Source organism: Lipotes vexillifer, unplaced genomic scaffold (genome assembly GCF_000442215.2).
Source record: "Lipotes vexillifer unplaced genomic scaffold, Lipotes_vexillifer_v1.1 scaffold37, whole genome shotgun sequence".
NCBI classification, from domain to species: Eukaryota; Metazoa; Chordata; class Mammalia; order Artiodactyla; family Lipotidae; genus Lipotes; species Lipotes vexillifer.
In genome coordinates this window covers 721,688-738,874 of record NW_006791811.1, presented here as the reverse complement: position 1 = coordinate 738,874, position 17,187 = coordinate 721,688, and the positions used below count along the sequence as shown (strand labels likewise).

The 17,187-nt window shown below is 36.2% G+C and overlaps 1 protein-coding gene across 8 annotated transcripts in view; it reads left to right on the top strand.

Moving 5' to 3' along the window:
- Nucleotides 1-17,187, top strand: part of NLGN1 (neuroligin 1) — a 903,463-nt gene that overhangs the window by 173,505 nt on the left and 712,771 nt on the right. For 3 of the 8 annotated variants that reach the window (XM_007464700.1, XM_007464698.1, XM_007464699.1), the window contains exon 2: nt 5,969-6,781. In XM_007464700.1, the coding sequence (XP_007464762.1) occupies nt 6,289-6,781 (493 nt within the window). In that variant the 5' untranslated portion in view covers nt 5,969-6,288. Of the gene's footprint in view, nt 1-5,968; nt 6,782-7,207; nt 7,268-17,187 lie in introns of those variants that run through there. The other 5 variants (XM_007464697.1, XM_007464696.1, XM_007464702.1 and 2 more) reach the window with 3 other exon arrangements.

Sequence of the window (17,187 nt, the reverse complement as noted above, 5' to 3'; positions counted from 1 at the left end):
TCCTGCTGAGGTTGAGCAAGGTGATGATGTGACTTCTGGTTTCAGCTCTCACGCAGAGATGAACAGAGAGGATGGAGATGGTAGAGAATGCAGTATAGTGAAAGAAGCTCCAGCTCTGGGGCCCGGTGGAGGGGATTTGAATCCCAATTCTGGCATCTATCAGTGAGGTGGTCTCAGACAAGTCACTGAACACTTCTGAACTTTGTTTTCTCTTTTGTAAAATAAAGAAAATAGACTCTACTAGGATGAATTGTTTTAAGGGTTTAAGATGATAATTTATAACTATGTGAAATATGTATATATGTTTGTGTGTATATGCACATACACATGCACACATGCATATATGTATACAGATGCATTTCCCTCGGAGCAATGGATTCATATTCCCTAATTCAGTGTTTGCAGTGACTTTATAGAACATAACTATGGTAAATAACAACCATCAGTTGTGTAGCATTGGCCAAGCTCCATGCAGCTCTGGTGATAAGCGTGTAGCCAATTCAGATCTTTACAATATTGTAGCTACTTGGGAATAATGACTAGATTGTACTTATCTTTAAATTCTCATAGGATTTAGCACAGTAGCTTATACGTTATAGATATCCAATAAATGTTTGTTGAGTGAAGGAAAAATTGGATGCATGTGGCCACCCACTGCGATTATTTAATGTCCTAGAAATTTCTCTCTACTCTCCCCAGCATCATCTCTTTGATCTGGGTCACTCAGGAACAAACTAGTTGATGGACCAGGTGTTATGATAAATTAATGTAAGGAGGTAATATATTCCCATTTATTATGTTTTTTTAAATATTATTTATTTTTGTTTTATTTATCTCAGTGGGATTGCACGTGCTTTAACCCAAAGGGAGGAATAATGGAAGAATTTGTGAGCTAGTACCTCCACCTACTGCAAAGTCAGAGAAAGCTAGTCCTGTGTGGATTGATAAGCTCATCTACTTGCCTGGACTACTAAATAAGGCTTTTCTGACCTCATTATTTTAATGTATTTATTATAAAATATTTCAAACATACAGAAAAATACAGAGAATTCCATAACAAAGATGTGTGTGCTTGTGTGTGTTTGCGTGTGTCACCCAACACCATCAAATCTTAGATTTGTAAAAGTTGCTGTAGGGCTTCCCTGGTGGTGCAGTGGTTGAGAGTCCGCCTGCCGATGCAGGGGACACGGGTTCGTGCCCCGGTCCGGGAAGATCCCACATGCCGCGAAGCGGCTGGGCCCGTGAGCCATGGACGCTGAGCCTGTGCATCCGGAGCCTGTTGCTCCGCAACGGGAGAGGCCACAACAGTGAGAGGCCCGCGTACCGCAAAAAAAAAAAAAAAACTTGCTCTAGTTAATTGTGGTCTTTTAAGGCCTCATCCCAGATTATCATTCAGAGTTCCAGTTAATCAATTAATAACATTAATTGCTAGAACTAATTTCATACCCTTTTCTCCCTACCCATGGATAACAAATATTCTGTTATTACATATTTATGCATCTGTGAATAATATGTAGTTTTGTTTTGCATATTTTAAGCTTTATTTAAATAGCATTTTACTATATCTAATCTTTTTCAAAAATATTGAGATTTATTCTTGCTGATATATTTAGGTCTAGGTTCTTTATTTGCTCTGAAGTATAGAATTCTAATTTGTGAATATATCATAATTCATTTATCAATATCTGTTAATGGACATTTATCCTATTATGAAGTTGGGCTTTTTGGGGTTACTCCTTATTATTTTAACATGATCTTGTGTAAACACATATAGATACCCAATCAATGCATTCAATGTAAAGTAAAAAAAGGTAAAAAGGGTAACAAAATCTAAAATGCCAATAAGAACAGGGTAGACCATTTAAATTTCTGTCTCTATGAAATTGTCAGAGTATTTACCTCCATTCTGTCTTCTGAAGGAACATAAAACACTTTTACAATTCAATTTTAAATGCACTAGGATCCATTTTTTTAAAAGTGTTAATTGTGAAGCGGGAGACTGTATCATGTGTAATGATCAAGGGGATGGCCTTTAAATTAGATGCCAGTGGGCTCCTGGATCTGCTGTTGTTTAGCTGAGAGACCTGGGCCAAGATACTTAACCTCTAAGTCTCAGTTCCTTGTAAGTAAAACGGAGATAACTGTTGAAGCTAGTTTTCAGAGTTGTTGTAAATGAGATGTAAATGCCTAAAAACTAAGGGTTTGGCATATACTGTACTAAGGAAGCACCAATAAATAGGAAAAAAAAACCCTGCCAACAAATTTGAGAGTCTTTATATTTAGGTATATATATACACGTATATATGTAAATTTTCAGTTATTTAAACAAGCCATATTTTTACATTAAACTTGGGCAACTGTTATTATTATAACAGTGACCTCTGAAAAATATTTGGGGTCGATATTGTAATTATACAGGTAAGCCCATGTATAATGGGATATTTATGTAACCTTAAAAGCTAACCATTAGAATTTGAAAATTTACCATAGAATGCAGAATTCTCATCTTCCACAATTTGTGTTAAAGTAGCACATTAAAGTGGGAAACAGCAGCCTTTTTATTTTTAACACAGTTAAGGATTTGTGAGTACAAAAATGAGTGTTATTTTGTTAGTAACCAAACAAGTACTTTTTAAAAATTTTTAAATTCTATTTTATTTATTTTTTATACAGCACTATAGAATTCTAATTTGTGAATATATCATAATTCATTTATCAATATCTGTTAATGGACATTTATCCTATTATGAAGTTGGGCTTTTTGGGGTTACTCCTTATTATTTTAACATGATCTTGTGTAAACACATATAGATACCCAATCAATGCATTCAATGTAAAGTAAAAAAAGGTAAAAAGGGTAACAAAATCTAAAATGCCAATAAGAACAGGGTAGACCATTTAAATTTCTGTCTCTATGAAATTGTCAGAGTATTTACCTCCATTCTGTCTTCTGAAGGAACATAAAACACTTTTACAATTCAATTTTAAATGCACTAGGATCCATTTTTTTAAAAGTGTTAATTGTGAAGCGGGAGACTGTATCATGTGTAATGATCAAGGGGATGGCCTTTAAATTAGATGCCAGTGGGCTCCTGGATCTGCTGTTGTTTAGCTGAGAGACCTGGGCCAAGATACTTAACCTCTAAGTCTCAGTTCCTTGTAAGTAAAACGGAGATAACTGTTGAAGCTAGTTTTCAGAGTTGTTGTAAATGAGATGTAAATGCCTAAAAACTAAGGGTTTGGCATATACTGTACTAAGGAAGCACCAATAAATAGGAAAAAAAAACCCTGCCAACAAATTTGAGAGTCTTTATATTTAGGTATATATATACACGTATATATGTAAATTTTCAGTTATTTAAACAAGCCATATTTTTACATTAAACTTGGGCAACTGTTATTATTATAACAGTGACCTCTGAAAAATATTTGGGGTCGATATTGTAATTATACAGGTAAGCCCATGTATAATGGGATATTTATGTAACCTTAAAAGCTAACCATTAGAATTTGAAAATTTACCATAGAATGCAGAATTCTCATCTTCCACAATTTGTGTTAAAGTAGCACATTAAAGTGGGAAACAGCAGCCTTTTTATTTTTAACACAGTTAAGGATTTGTGAGTACAAAAATGAGTGTTATTTTGTTAGTAACCAAACAAGTACTTTTTAAAAATTTTTAAATTCTATTTTATTTATTTTTTATACAGCACGTTCTTATTAGTCATCTATTTTATACATATTAGTGTATATATGTCAATCCCAATCTCCCAATTCATCCCACCACCACCACCCCACCCCACTTTCCCCCCTTGGTGTCCATATGCCAATCAAGTACGTTTTATTCTGGATGAGATACCAAGTATGTAAAGAAGAATTTTTAGAAATCACTGTATTTGAAAATTAAGGTGAATAAAATATGGTGATGGAGACTTTTAAGTCGTCACCACAGGTTCTCTATTTTAGGTGTCAAAATGCTGCTCTTTAACACCAAAAGGTGAGTAGGAAAGACTTAGTCATGCTGTGGCCCACCACAATTCTGTGCAAGAATGAGCATTATGTACTCTTAACAGAAGTGGGTTTGTGTAGTTAAATCTTCAATACATGCTAGAGTTCTGGCACAGAAATGGGATGGGTCTAAGCCTGTCTTTTGTATGTTAATGTGCTTTCACAACAAAGGTATGAGAATTAACACAGACAAGTATTCTTGAAGAAAGGCATTTATCTTCTTATTGCCATCTGTGATGAATTGTTCAGAGCTAAAGGAACACCAGGCTTGAACCAAATCTCCTGCTGCCCTATATAGTTTTTGCAGTCTCCTTTTCAATAATATAAAGTCAGGACAGCCTCACTGCCAGACCAGCACTTTTTCAGGAATCTTCCCCATAATATGACAGGATAGAACCATCTATAATACAAATCAACACTGTTATTTTCAAACTAAGCACTTTAAAACATTGCTTGAACAAGAAAAGACAAATTTGTCCAGTTGTGTGCTATTTTGCAGTTAATGCAAGATTACGCTGTGAATTGCATTGCACTGAATGTTACATTTTATTCTGATGCATCCTAAGTTGGACTGGGTAAAGAGTGTTAGATGTTTGATTAATGTTAGTATGCAACGCTATGATTAGGTATGGTTGTTCTTTGAAACTGCCGCACTTTTCTTTTTGTATTGTTCCTTTGATCTTTAACAGGTAATGAGAACATTTGTAATTTAAAATATATTGACTTCGGAGGGGCTTCCCTGGTGGCGCAGTGGTTGGGAGTCCGCCTGCCGGTGCGGGGGATACGGGTTCGTGCCCCGGTCCGGGAGGATCCCGCGTGCCGCGGAGCGGCTGGGCCCGTGAGCCATGGCCGCTGAGCCTGCGCGTCCGGAGCCTGTGCTCTGCAGCGGGAGAGGCCACAGCAGTGAGAGGCCCGCGTACAGCAAAAAAAAAAAAAAATTAATTTAAAATATATTGACTTCGACTCAGAAGTTAATTTTCCTGTTGCAGATTTACTGATATCTAAAATATATAGCTAGCTAGATGGTAAAAAAAAAAAAAAAGTCTGCAAAGAATGATGCCAACTTCTTTCTCTTTTTCAAGTTGTGTCTAAAGGCATTTTGTCTTTTAAATTCTTGAATCTTAATTTAAGGTGAATGACCTTATAAGGTAGTTGCACTTAAATGATCATAGTTGAGCTAATATTGGTTTTCTTGTTCTAGCATAATCTTTGTTTTTCCTATATAGCACAGGATTGGGGAACCATCCTTTTATTTGTTTGTTTAATATATATAGTCATTCTTACAAAGTTTGTTTATATTCCACTAATTCCCTACCAATATATATATATATATATATATTTTTTTTTTTTTTTTGCGGTATGCGGGCCTCTCACTGTTGTGGCCTCTCCCGTTGCGGATCACAGGCTCCGGACGCGCAGGCTCAGCGGTCATGGCTCACAGGCCCAGCCGCTCTGCGGCATGTGGGATCCTTCCGTACCGGGACACGAACCCGTGTCGCCTGCATTGGCAGGCGGACTCTCAACCAGTGCGCCACCAGGGAAGCCCCCTACCAATGTTTTTAAAAAGGTTTTCTGCTACTGAATTCTAATTTTTAGTATGTTTGGTGATTAATACTGTGGTCCCTTCGAGTGATTGAAGACTTTCAATAAAGGGAAAATTTCACACATAACCTTCAGTATTTTAAGAAAACTATATTGTGAAATGCTCCTGAAACTGTATATTTTAACAAGGCCTGCTTTCTATTAAGTGTGTATAAAGCCAGGAGGCAAGTTTCTCAATATTCTAATTATCAGTTATTTCATCTGTCATCTCACATCAAACCCTAATTTTCCTATGGTAGTATTTAACTCACCTGACTTCAGCCACTATAAAAGTATTTCTGTAGCTTGTAAAACATCTAGTTATCACTCTGTCTATTTTAGCTTGTTTGTACTAATGATTTATTTTCATTTTCTCTAGGATATAGACCTGCAGCTAACTGGATTTGATTTATAAGAGGGAAATGTACAGTCAATGGCCACTCTCACTACGTTGCTACTATGGAAAACAGAATGGTCAATAGGATATGGTCTGATAAATAGCGATGATTGAAGATGCTACTTCAATACATGTGAAATCAATGGGAGATCCTGGCTGCAAGAAGAGCTTTCTGAGCTTTTCTTGACAAGCTCGCCTTTGAGAAATCTGAGGTGTATTCTACCGTTATACGGTTTTTCTCAAGTGGATACAAACACCTTTGCCTCACTGCAACCAGACAACTACACAACTGATGTGGGACCATGGCACTGCCCAGATGCATGTGGCCAACTTATGTTTGGAGAGCAGTAATGGCATGCTTGGTACACAGGGGATTGGGTGCCTCATTGACTCTTTGTGTGTTGGGCTGTTTGCTTCAGGCGGCCCACGTGCTCTCACAAAAATTGGATGATGGAGACCCACTGGTGACTACCAACTTCGGCAAGATAAGAGGGATTAAGAAAGAACTCAATAATGAAATTTTGGGTCCTGTTATTCAGTTTCTTGGCATTCCATATGCAGCCCCGCCAACAGGAGAACATCGTTTTCAGCCTCCAGAACCACCATCTCCTTGGTCAGATATCAGGAATGCTACTCAGTTTGCTCCTGTGTGTCCCCAGAATATCATTGATGGTAGATTGCCAGAAGTCATGCTTCCTGTGTGGTTTACTAATAACTTGGATGTGGTTTCATCATACGTACAAGACCAGAGTGAAGATTGCCTGTATTTAAATATATACGTCCCAACTGAGGATGGTGAGTTTACTACAGGAAAAACAGGGAGATATATTTATATTTTTCTATTCTAACAATATTAATTCATGTGTACTGGTAGCATGCATGGCTTTTCCTGTCGGCATGTAGACATATTTTACATGTGTGCATGCAGCTCTTTTTGTTTATGTGTGTTGGCGTTCTTATTTTTTTCCTGTGCCTACTCATTTTCTTTCCTCTGCAGCACGTATATTTAGGTAGAAATGGGTTCCTAATTTCCATTTCCTACCGAATGACTTCTGAGAAGATGCATCAACATTTCTCCATTGCATGTGCAGGCTCACTGAATTGGGGATCTTTCGCACTCAGTAAATGCAGGAGCGTATTAAGTTAGATAGTGGTGTTGCATGTTCCGGCGGTCTGTGATGGAGCGCCATGTTATTTTCTAGTCTTCTATTCATTTTTCAGTAAAAAGAATATCCAAGGAATGTGCCAGAAAACCCGGCAAGAAAATATGTAGAAAAGGAGGTATGTATAAAAGTGAAAATAAAAAATGGGGGAAACAGCTTGCAGAGGAAGAACAAGATATTCTCCCTAAGGATGATTTGCTGATGCTGGGAAGTGAATGGTTAGGCAATATTTGGAATTTAATGAAGCCTGTCAAAGAATAGAAAGATGGTTGAGGAGAGCTCTAGCTGAGTAGATGGCATTGACAAAGCTCATTGGTGGTGCCCTGTGTGCTGGCGCTGGTGGCATGGACAGGAGTTGGATCTCTGCTTTGAGTTTGTGTATAGAGAAAAAGATACTTAGGTTATTACATTGCCTGCAGGGAACCCAAAGATGCTGCCTTCCCAGCTGTTCAGCTTTGATGTATCTCTGAACCCTTTTCTACAGATAATAGATTCCTGTTTCTCTTAAAATTGATCAGTTCAGTCACAAACCTAGTTTTTTGTTTGTTTATCCTTAGTTCCTTCTGAACACCCTGTGAACTTTCTCATGTAAGGGTAAATTTTCCATAACTGTTGGGCAATTACCATTATTAAGTAATGGTATTTTTTCCCAGACAGTCTTTCCATTTTCAGTCACTCTTCCAGAAAAAAATGAGATTTTGCAGCTTTTTATACTAAATATTTACAGTCTTAAAATTGCTTTAACATTTTTATATTTATGTTAAACAATTTAAAACATAGGGAAGAACATGATTCAGAAGCTACAATTAAATCAACCTTCAAAGCATCCTCTAGCCAGATTGAGCAAATGTAGACACTGACAGCTGCAAGCTTGCATCTGAATGTAGCTTGTCCACACTCCATTTTTATAGAACATCTAGTAAATCACTCATAGGAGAGTATGATTTTCTCTGGCAGTAAATTATCTGTGTTATTTTGACCTTATTATAACTTTGTAGAATTTTCAGTCTTCATACAGAAGTCATATTAATATTCCAGTTCTGTACATTCTCTCTCTCTCTGTGCATTTCTAATCTCCTGGCTGGACCAAGTCAGATTTCATTACAACATTCTTGTGGGGTGGGGAACGTCTAAACTGTTTTTTTTCACTGGGATTGCATTATGTGGAAGAAGCTTCCTATCACCAAATCCTCAATTGCAGATCAGAAGTATTTGCATTAAATTGAATTTTGTTTTGTTTTTGTTCTTATTTCCTTGGTCAGACTGATAGAATGGAATTTAACCTTTATTTTATTATTAATGTCATGATTTGGGTTAAAAGAATAGTATACTTAAGAAGGTGGATATGGAGGCAACAAAGGTGTTTTAGATAACTAAAAAAGTCTCTTGTTTTTTTCCCAAATGAGAATAACTGCAGTAATTTATATGCTTTCAACTAATGTACAGTACTGCAGTGGTTATTATTATGCAGCCTATCAAGCATGTGTAATTAGCTAAGTGACTTTTGCCTCCTTTCACAAAGATGTTGATTCACAAAGTCATAAATAAAGATGCTATTGAAGAATGCATAAATATAGCATAATACATAAAAATATGTACAATTAAAAATTGATAAGGACATCAAAAGGTAAGCTAGTAAGTGAGAAAGTGACCTTTTTCTCATACAACTTCAGAAAGAAATGGATTCACTGAAAAATTCTTTTTCATGATTCTTTCGATCGTTGGTTCCATCTGCTTTATGAGAGAGTTGGCAAAGAAGTATGTAGCCTGTGCTATTTACTTTGGCAAACTTTGAACTACTTTATAATTAGCCTGAGGACAAGATCTATAGATACCTACATCAGTCTGTGGTTTATAGTCCAAATCTACTGTGTTTTCATATTAAGAATTCTAAAACATTGGTTCACTTTGGTATTTAATATATTATTATAACTAAGTTATGCTGTTTATTACCTCTTTGTATATTATCCTAACATCTAAATAACAAATAATTTAAATGTAATTTTCTATATAAATAGTTTTTTAAAAAAATAAACAAAATCAAAGTTTAGAGCTTGACTTTTAAGCAGAGGAATAGAACTTTTTCCCCCAAACTTTTAGCTTTTTTTTCCTTCTCTATCGTGAAGGGTCTGTTCACTTCAGGAAATCATATTTTCCTGGTTCAAAAAATATTAGTCATTTCATATTTATGCATATGCTAATATATATATACTGCATATGGACTTTGAACTCTTCAACAGAATCGTGGAAGTTTAGGAAGTATAGGAATAGTTTGTGTTGCATTTGATCTAGGTGCTAATAAAATTCTGGCTTATTATTTATCTCTTCTTTTTTTAATTGTGTATGGTCATCTGCAGAGGCAGATGGACCACCACCCTTGTGCCAATCTGTGTATGCTGTATTCATTCAAATCTATTTTTTAATTGCCTATTATATGCACTATCAGTAATGAATGAAACAAAGATCTCTCTTCCCATAGAACTTATGTTCAAGTAAGTTTACAAAGAACAAAGCATTTTCTGCACTTTAATCTGTATGAAAGGAAGAACATCTTCTCCCTCCTCCAAAAGATGCCTTGCTGTAATTTTTAAACAGAGCTTTTATACTATTTTTCCTGTACAATTGAAGAAAAAAAACATATTTTTACCAATAGGCTGCCTCTCATTTACAAAAGGTCCCAGTTGCACTTTTTAATCCATCTTTTTAAATTTCCCATGATAGTTGTAGCCATATGTTAACTACTCTGTAGATATTTCTTCAGGGCTTTATCCTTGAAAAATTGAAAGAAAGGATGTGTGCTTAAAATGAGATAACTGTCAGCACTTGGCCAAATAGGCAGGCAACATGTGATAGAAACTGGAATTTGGATGTAGAGACTGACATAATTTATCACCAAACTTTATGAGGAAAGTATATGACTGTCCTTATTTTATAAATTTGAAAGTAGGTTCTCAGAGTTAAGCATTCTGACCCAGTTTCTACTGCTAGTAAGTGGGTGGAGTCACGTTTGGCCCTAGTTCTTGCTTATATTAGATGCATTTCCATTATGTTAAATTACATCCTGTAGATGATTTCTACAGCAGAGGCTTGTATGTCTCCACCCTTTTACCCTCCTTTTCTTCCTGCTTGCTTTTGCACATTCAAATATATCGTGAATTCTTTTTATTCTATCAGTTGACTCTATTTTAGATGGGTTTAATGCTCACCTTATTGAATTGGGTCAAGCCAATGTTAGCAACTGATTTCCAGAAAACATGCTTAGTACCCATTTTAGTGAATACTTTTAAATAGTACACTTTTTCTCACTGTCCAGATAAAGATCCCAACGTATTCCTCCTGGCTGCTATCAAGAGTAGCTTTAATTTGCTTATGTTTCATTTTGCTTCTCTAGTTCACTGTCTTATGAGAGTTGCCAACAAACCGTAAAGTGGTCAAATATTAGGCAGTAAACATGAGAAGAGGAGCAAGGGACCCAGAGAATCCACAGCAAATTGATTGGCTTACGGATACCCTAGAGTTGCTTAGCTTTGTATTTCTCCAGTACTTTGACTATAATTTGCATAGCTCATGTGAGACGAATACAGAATTAATTTTCGTTTCTGCATAAGTTAACTCATTTTTTTCACTTACCCCAATTTTATTGTATAGAAAATTACAATCTCTGTAGATGGCTGTGGTACAGTTCTTGACTCCTTGAGAATTTTATTCCTGATTTTCACAAGTATTTAACTTTTACATACTCTGCTTAGTAGTCTTTACCTGAGATAATATTGAATTCATTCAAGAGCCTTTTCCATAAATTTAGAGTTTATTTGGTGATTTGTTGAACATAGAGACTGATTTTTTCCTAATTAGATATGTATAAAAATGACTGCTATCACTGTCAGTGTGTTTAGGATTTTAAAAGGGGATTATATTCCAGGATGCTCTTCCTTCATGCTTATACATTTCTATCTAATTTATTATTCACTTAACAAATGTTTATTGAGTCCTTACTCCGTACTGATTAGATTACTGCTCTAGGCCCCTGAGATACATCAGTGAAAAAAAAAACAACAATTAAAAACTCCTTGCCCTTCTGGAGCTTATATGCTAGTGTGTGGAGACACATTGTAGACAATAAACACAATAAACAACTAAATTTAGAGGGTATAAGAAGATGAGAAATAAACAGAGTATGGAGGCTTGAGTGTGCTGGTGTGGAGGGTGAAGGTAATTTTAAATGTTAGCCAGTGTTGTCTTCTTTTGGGCAAAGCCCTGAATGAAACGAAATGAGTATCTGAGGAAAGAACATGGCAAAGAGCAAGCACAAAGGCATTAAGATGAGATTCTGCCTTGTGTATTTAAGGAACAACTAGGGGTATGGTAAATCTGGAAAGAGTAGAGAGAGCGAGGCAGTGAGATTCGGAATGATCTGACTTTATGTTAAAGAGATCACTCTGGCTGACTTATTGAGAGTAGGTTGTAGGAGAGTATGGAGGAACCGGGAGAGAAAAGAAGAGGTGGTTGTAGCTTGGACAAGATGTCAGCCTGGTCCAGGCTCAGACCAGAGGAGTAACAATGGAAGTCACAGTCTTGATATATTACAAACATCACATTTCTTGCTCATTTGGTTATGGGCTGTAAAAGAAAATGAGCAGTCAGAGAAGATTCCTAGATTTTGGTCTGGATGTCTAGAAAAATAGATTTGCCATCAATTAAGACAGAAGAAAGAAATGTAGAATAGTGTAGGAGGAGGCACAGTAGAAGAATGATGTTTAGCTTGGACTTGTTAAATCTGAGGTGACTCTTAGACATCCAAGTGTAGACATCAAGGAACCAGTTTGACATTCAGGAGAGAGGTATAAATGGAGATATATATTTGGGAGTCATTGTGATATAGAAGGTAGAGTTTTAAAGTCATGAGGCTGATGAGAATAAAAGGAATTGAATGAAAATAGAGAAAAGAGATGACACCAAAGATTAATCCAGGGACATTCCAACATTAAGAGGTCTGGAAGAAGAGAAGGAAAGACTATGGAGACTGAGAAAGTGTTACATGTGAGATGGGAGGTAAACCAATATATTTTTGTTGTCCTAGAAGCTAAGTAAAGGAAATGCATCAAAATAGACAAGAGTGATCAACTCTACCAAATGAACTCTTGTGGGGTGGGGTGGGTCTGACACACTGGAGTGGGTTGAAGAGAGAATGGTGGAAGATTTGGAATCACTAAGCATAAATAATTATTTTAAGGAGTTTTGCTGTAAGAAGGAGCAGATAAAATGGAAGTGTAAGGACAATAGAGGTTGTTTTGTTGCTATAGGTTAAGATGGAAGAAATAGAGAAATGTTTGTATGATTAGGTTTGACATAAATACACTACCATGTGTAAAATAGCTAGTGGGAGGCAGCTGCATAGCACACTGAGTTCAGCTTGGTGCTTTGTGACCACCTAGAGGGGTGGGATAGGGAGGGTGGGAGGGAGACGCAAGAGGGAGGGGATATGGGGATATATGTATACATATAGCTGATTCACTTCATTGTACAGCAGAAACTAACACAACATTGTAAAGCAATTTTATTATAATAAAAAATAACTTTAAAAGAGAGAAATGTTTTGTATATAGTAGGAAGGGAACACTTAAAAATATAGAGGAAAGATGGTAGACTTCTAGAATAATATCTTTAGAGAAAGTTGGTATCTAGTATACAATTGGAGGTTTCTGATTAAAAAGAGCATTAGTAGATAATTTAAATTAACATGTAGCTAGGCAGAGTACATGAGTATGAGTACATGGGTAGAAGTAGGAATATGATTCTATTCTCATCTGATTGTTCCTGTTTTAATTGTTCAGTGTGTAACATTAAGGGAAGTGGAGATAGAATTAGCATTGGTGAGCTCTTAATATGTTTTAGACATTTAGCCTTATTAATTTATTTAATATCTCAACAATCCTATGAGATTTTTATTCCCACTTTACAAATGCAGAAATGGAGGACCAAAGAGGTTAAGTATCCTGCCCAAATATACATAATTTGTTAGTGGCCAACTGTATTTTCTTTAAGGAGATGATTTTAGAACAGAGGGAATAAAGCAAAACAATACAACAGAAACAATAACAATTCTGTTTATGTGGGATCCCAGATCAAATAGAAAATTTGGTGGCCAATTTGCTGGTAGAAAAATCACTACATACTGAAATAATTAAAACGTCTGGTTTATTTGGGGTCTGAAGATAAATGGGAAACCAGATTAAACCAGAGATTTGGCTTCATATTTGAATTAGTATCCTTGGACAGATGTGGTTAAGTCTTCTAAAAGCTAAACAGTTTAAGTTGGAACTCTGAAATGAAGCAGATCTAAAAGGGTTGAAAAGTTTTAAAAGAACAACATCAGTTGTTCCATTGTCTACTGATAGGCAGAGAGCGTCTCCTGAAGCTGATGATTAAAAGACCGTTATAGGTGTCCAACTCATTTTTTCCAGAGAATAAATACTTTTTTTCTTGTAGAAATTGGGGTTGAAGTTGAAAACATACGACATGCCACCAGCAAAAAGAGCTATGTCACAGAATAAATCCTCTGTAGAAAATGCTTTCCTTTCTACTATCCAGTGCAATGATACGTGTTTTAAAGTGTTGTTTTCACATATCGAACATACTACTAGCTTCATAATTATGATGTAATCTTTGCTTTAATGAACTTCTACATTGCTTTCTTTTACAGATTTTGTTGATAATCTTTTGTCCTCTCATACTTCTCCCCCTCTTCTTCTTCCTCCCATGGAGGTACATATGCTAAAGTAGTTTAGGAAATGACCAACTTCAAAAATCACACCAGTACATATATTTGCTAGTAACAATCACATAATCTCATTCTGCATTTGATAATCTTAAACTCTGGACTAGATGTGGAAGCATAATTTCTAATCATAAATCTTCACATAGTCCTTTGTAAGTGGACAGAATACTTTATGTAATACTCCCTATATTAGATTCCTAGGGCTGCTGTAATGAATTGCCACAAACTGTGTGGCTTTAAACACCAGAGATTTATTCTCTCACAGTTCTGGAGCTGAGAAGCCCAAAATCAAGGAGTTGGCAGTTTTGGTTACTTCTGGAGGCTCTAAAGGAGACTCTTCCTGCCTCTTTTGTAGCTTCTGCTGGTTGCCAAAGGTCATTGGCATTCTTTGGCTTGTAGTTGTGTTACTCCAGTCTCTACTTCTGTTGTCATGTGGCTTTCTTCCCCGGGTGTCTCCCAGTGTCTCTGTGCCTTCACATGGCCTTCTGATAAGAATACCAGTCATAAGATTTATGACCCTTCCCAATCCAGTATGACTTCATCTTAATTACATTTGCTAAGGCCCTATTTCCAAATAAGGTCATTTCTTTGCTAGGGTTGCTGTACAAAGTATCACAAACAGCGTGACTTACACAGCAGAAAATTTTGGCCTCACAGTTTTAAAGGCTGGAAGTCTGAGATCAAGACACTGGCATGGTTGGTTCTTTCTGAGGGCTGTGTAGAATATTCTGTTGTAGGTGTCTCTGGCTTGTAGATGGCTATCTTCTCCCTGTATCTCTTCACAGGGCACTCTCCCTTTTTCTATTGAGGCATGATTGACACGTAACATTATATTAGTTTCAGGTGCACAACGTTATGATTCGATATTTGTATATATTGTAAAACAATCATCACAATGTCTCGTTAACAGCCGTCCCCATACACTTTTTTCTTATGATGAGAACTTTTAAGATTTACTCTTAGCAACTTTCAAATATGCCGTACAGTGTTATTAGCTATAGTCACAATGCTGTACCTTACATCCCCATGACTTATTTATTTTATAGCTGGAAGTTTGTACCTTTGACCCCCCCCTCACCCATTTTAACCTCCCCTCACCCCCAGCCTCTGTTCTATCTATGAGCTTGCTTTTTTGTTTGTTTTTTAAATTCCACATTTATAAGTGAGATCATACAGTATTTGTCTTTCACTGACTTATTTCCCTTAGCATAATGCCCTCAAAGCCCATCCATGTTGTCTCAAATGGCAAGGTTTCATTTTTTTATGGCTTAATAGTATTCTGTTATGTGTTCTTTATCCATTTATCTATCAGTGGACACTTAGGTTGTTTCCATATCTTGACTATTGTAAGTGATGCTGCAATGAACGTGTGGGTACATCTTTTCGAATTAGTGTTTTTATTTTCTTCAGATAAATACCCAGAAGTGGAATTGCTAAATCATATGGTAGTTCTATTTTTAATTTTTTGAGGAACCTCCACATTGTTTTCCATAGTGACTGTGCCAGTTTACATTCCCACCAGCAATGCACAACAGTTCCCTTTTCCCAACATCCTTGCCAACGATTATTATTAGTTGTCTTTTTGATAATTACCATTCTTATAAGTGGTATCTTATTGTAGTTTTGATTTGTATTTTCCTGATGATTAGTGATGTTGAGCATCTTCTTACATACTCATTGGCCATTTGTATGTCTTCTTTGGAAAAATGTCTATTCAGATCCTCGGCCTGTTTTTTAATTGGATTTTTGTGTTTTTTTGCTCTTGAATTGTTCAATTACCACTTTTTATAAGGACACCAGTCATATTGAGTTAGGGCCCACCCTAATGACCTCCTCTTAACTAATTATATCTGTAAGACCCTATTTCTAAATAAGGTCACATTCTGAGATACTCAGGGTTAGGACTTCACTATATGAATTTTGGGGTAACACAATTTAACCTGTAAAGTCACATTCTGAGGTTCTAGTTGGATATGAGTTCTTGAGGGATACCAAGCACTCTTCCATTTTTTTCATTCAAACTGAATCCCTGGAAAAATCTCAAAACGGTGTTATAATTATACCCATTCTGTAGTTGAAGAATTATTGCTTGTTGGGGTTAAATAACTTACCCAAGGTCACATGGCTGCTAGTTAGGAATGCTGGGGCTCTTTTCAAATCAAAACTCAAATTTCACTTGATATCCAGTCCTTCTAATAGACACAGATTCTCTCTCCTCTACTGAGAAGTTCCTTTAATTTGTTTTTAAGCATTTTTCTGTCAAGATAGTGTACTATGCATTAATCTAGATACTTTTAAATATCTAAATGTTTGACTTTGTGTAGACAAAATGATTCAGACTTTTAAAAAATTTTCCCTGAATTTTAAACATTTTATCCAGATGGTTGCTTACATGCAAACACGGTTTTAGTTAAGATTAAGAACTTACCAATTGAAAGCTGTAGTAGCATTGATGTTCAATACTGTTTCATTTGTCATATTTAGGAAATTGGACCAAGTTCTTTCTAAAATAATTTTTAATTGAAGAGCTATTTCTTTGTTCACTTTAATCCTATTCATCTGGTATCTATGTAATGATAGCATTAGAGCAATTTAATTATAGCCCATAATTTTCATTAAAGTATGTGAAATGTTGCAAAAATTAGTTTTCAACAATGACAAAAAGAAATCTTAATAAAAGGCTGGGGTCTTTGCAACCATTATTATAATTTTCAAAAGTAGAAAAACTGATTAAGCAATAATAGTCTTAATATTCTGTTCCTTGTTTCAGGACTGAAGGAAGAAGTTTCCACTCTCCCCTTCATCCCTTTCCTTTGAGGCAAAGACTTTTGCCACTGTTACGTCAAAAAGGAAATGACATATTGTCTCCTAGTTAGGAGGATGATACAAAAATACCTTCCCTCTCTTCTTTTTGGCTCACATTCTGTTCTTCCAAAAAAGGTTCAGGGCTCCTCTTCTAGAACCTTCTTTTCCACATTCTCCAAGTGGAAGGAGGAAGAGAGAGGATAGAGGGATAAGTGTGCACAGCACAGGGATGACACAAGACCAAATAAAACACTTCCAAGTAGATATGAAGCATTTGTAAATATTGCTGCTGCCAGGAAAGGAAGAGGGAGGCCTGGGTAGAATTATTAAGAACATTTATACTCCTTCTGATTTGGATTCCTAGGCCTCTTAGGAACAGATATGTCCCCATGAAGCGGGTCTGTGGAAAGGGGAATGCCTCTGGCTAGTGATCACTCTCCCTTCCTGCTAAATTC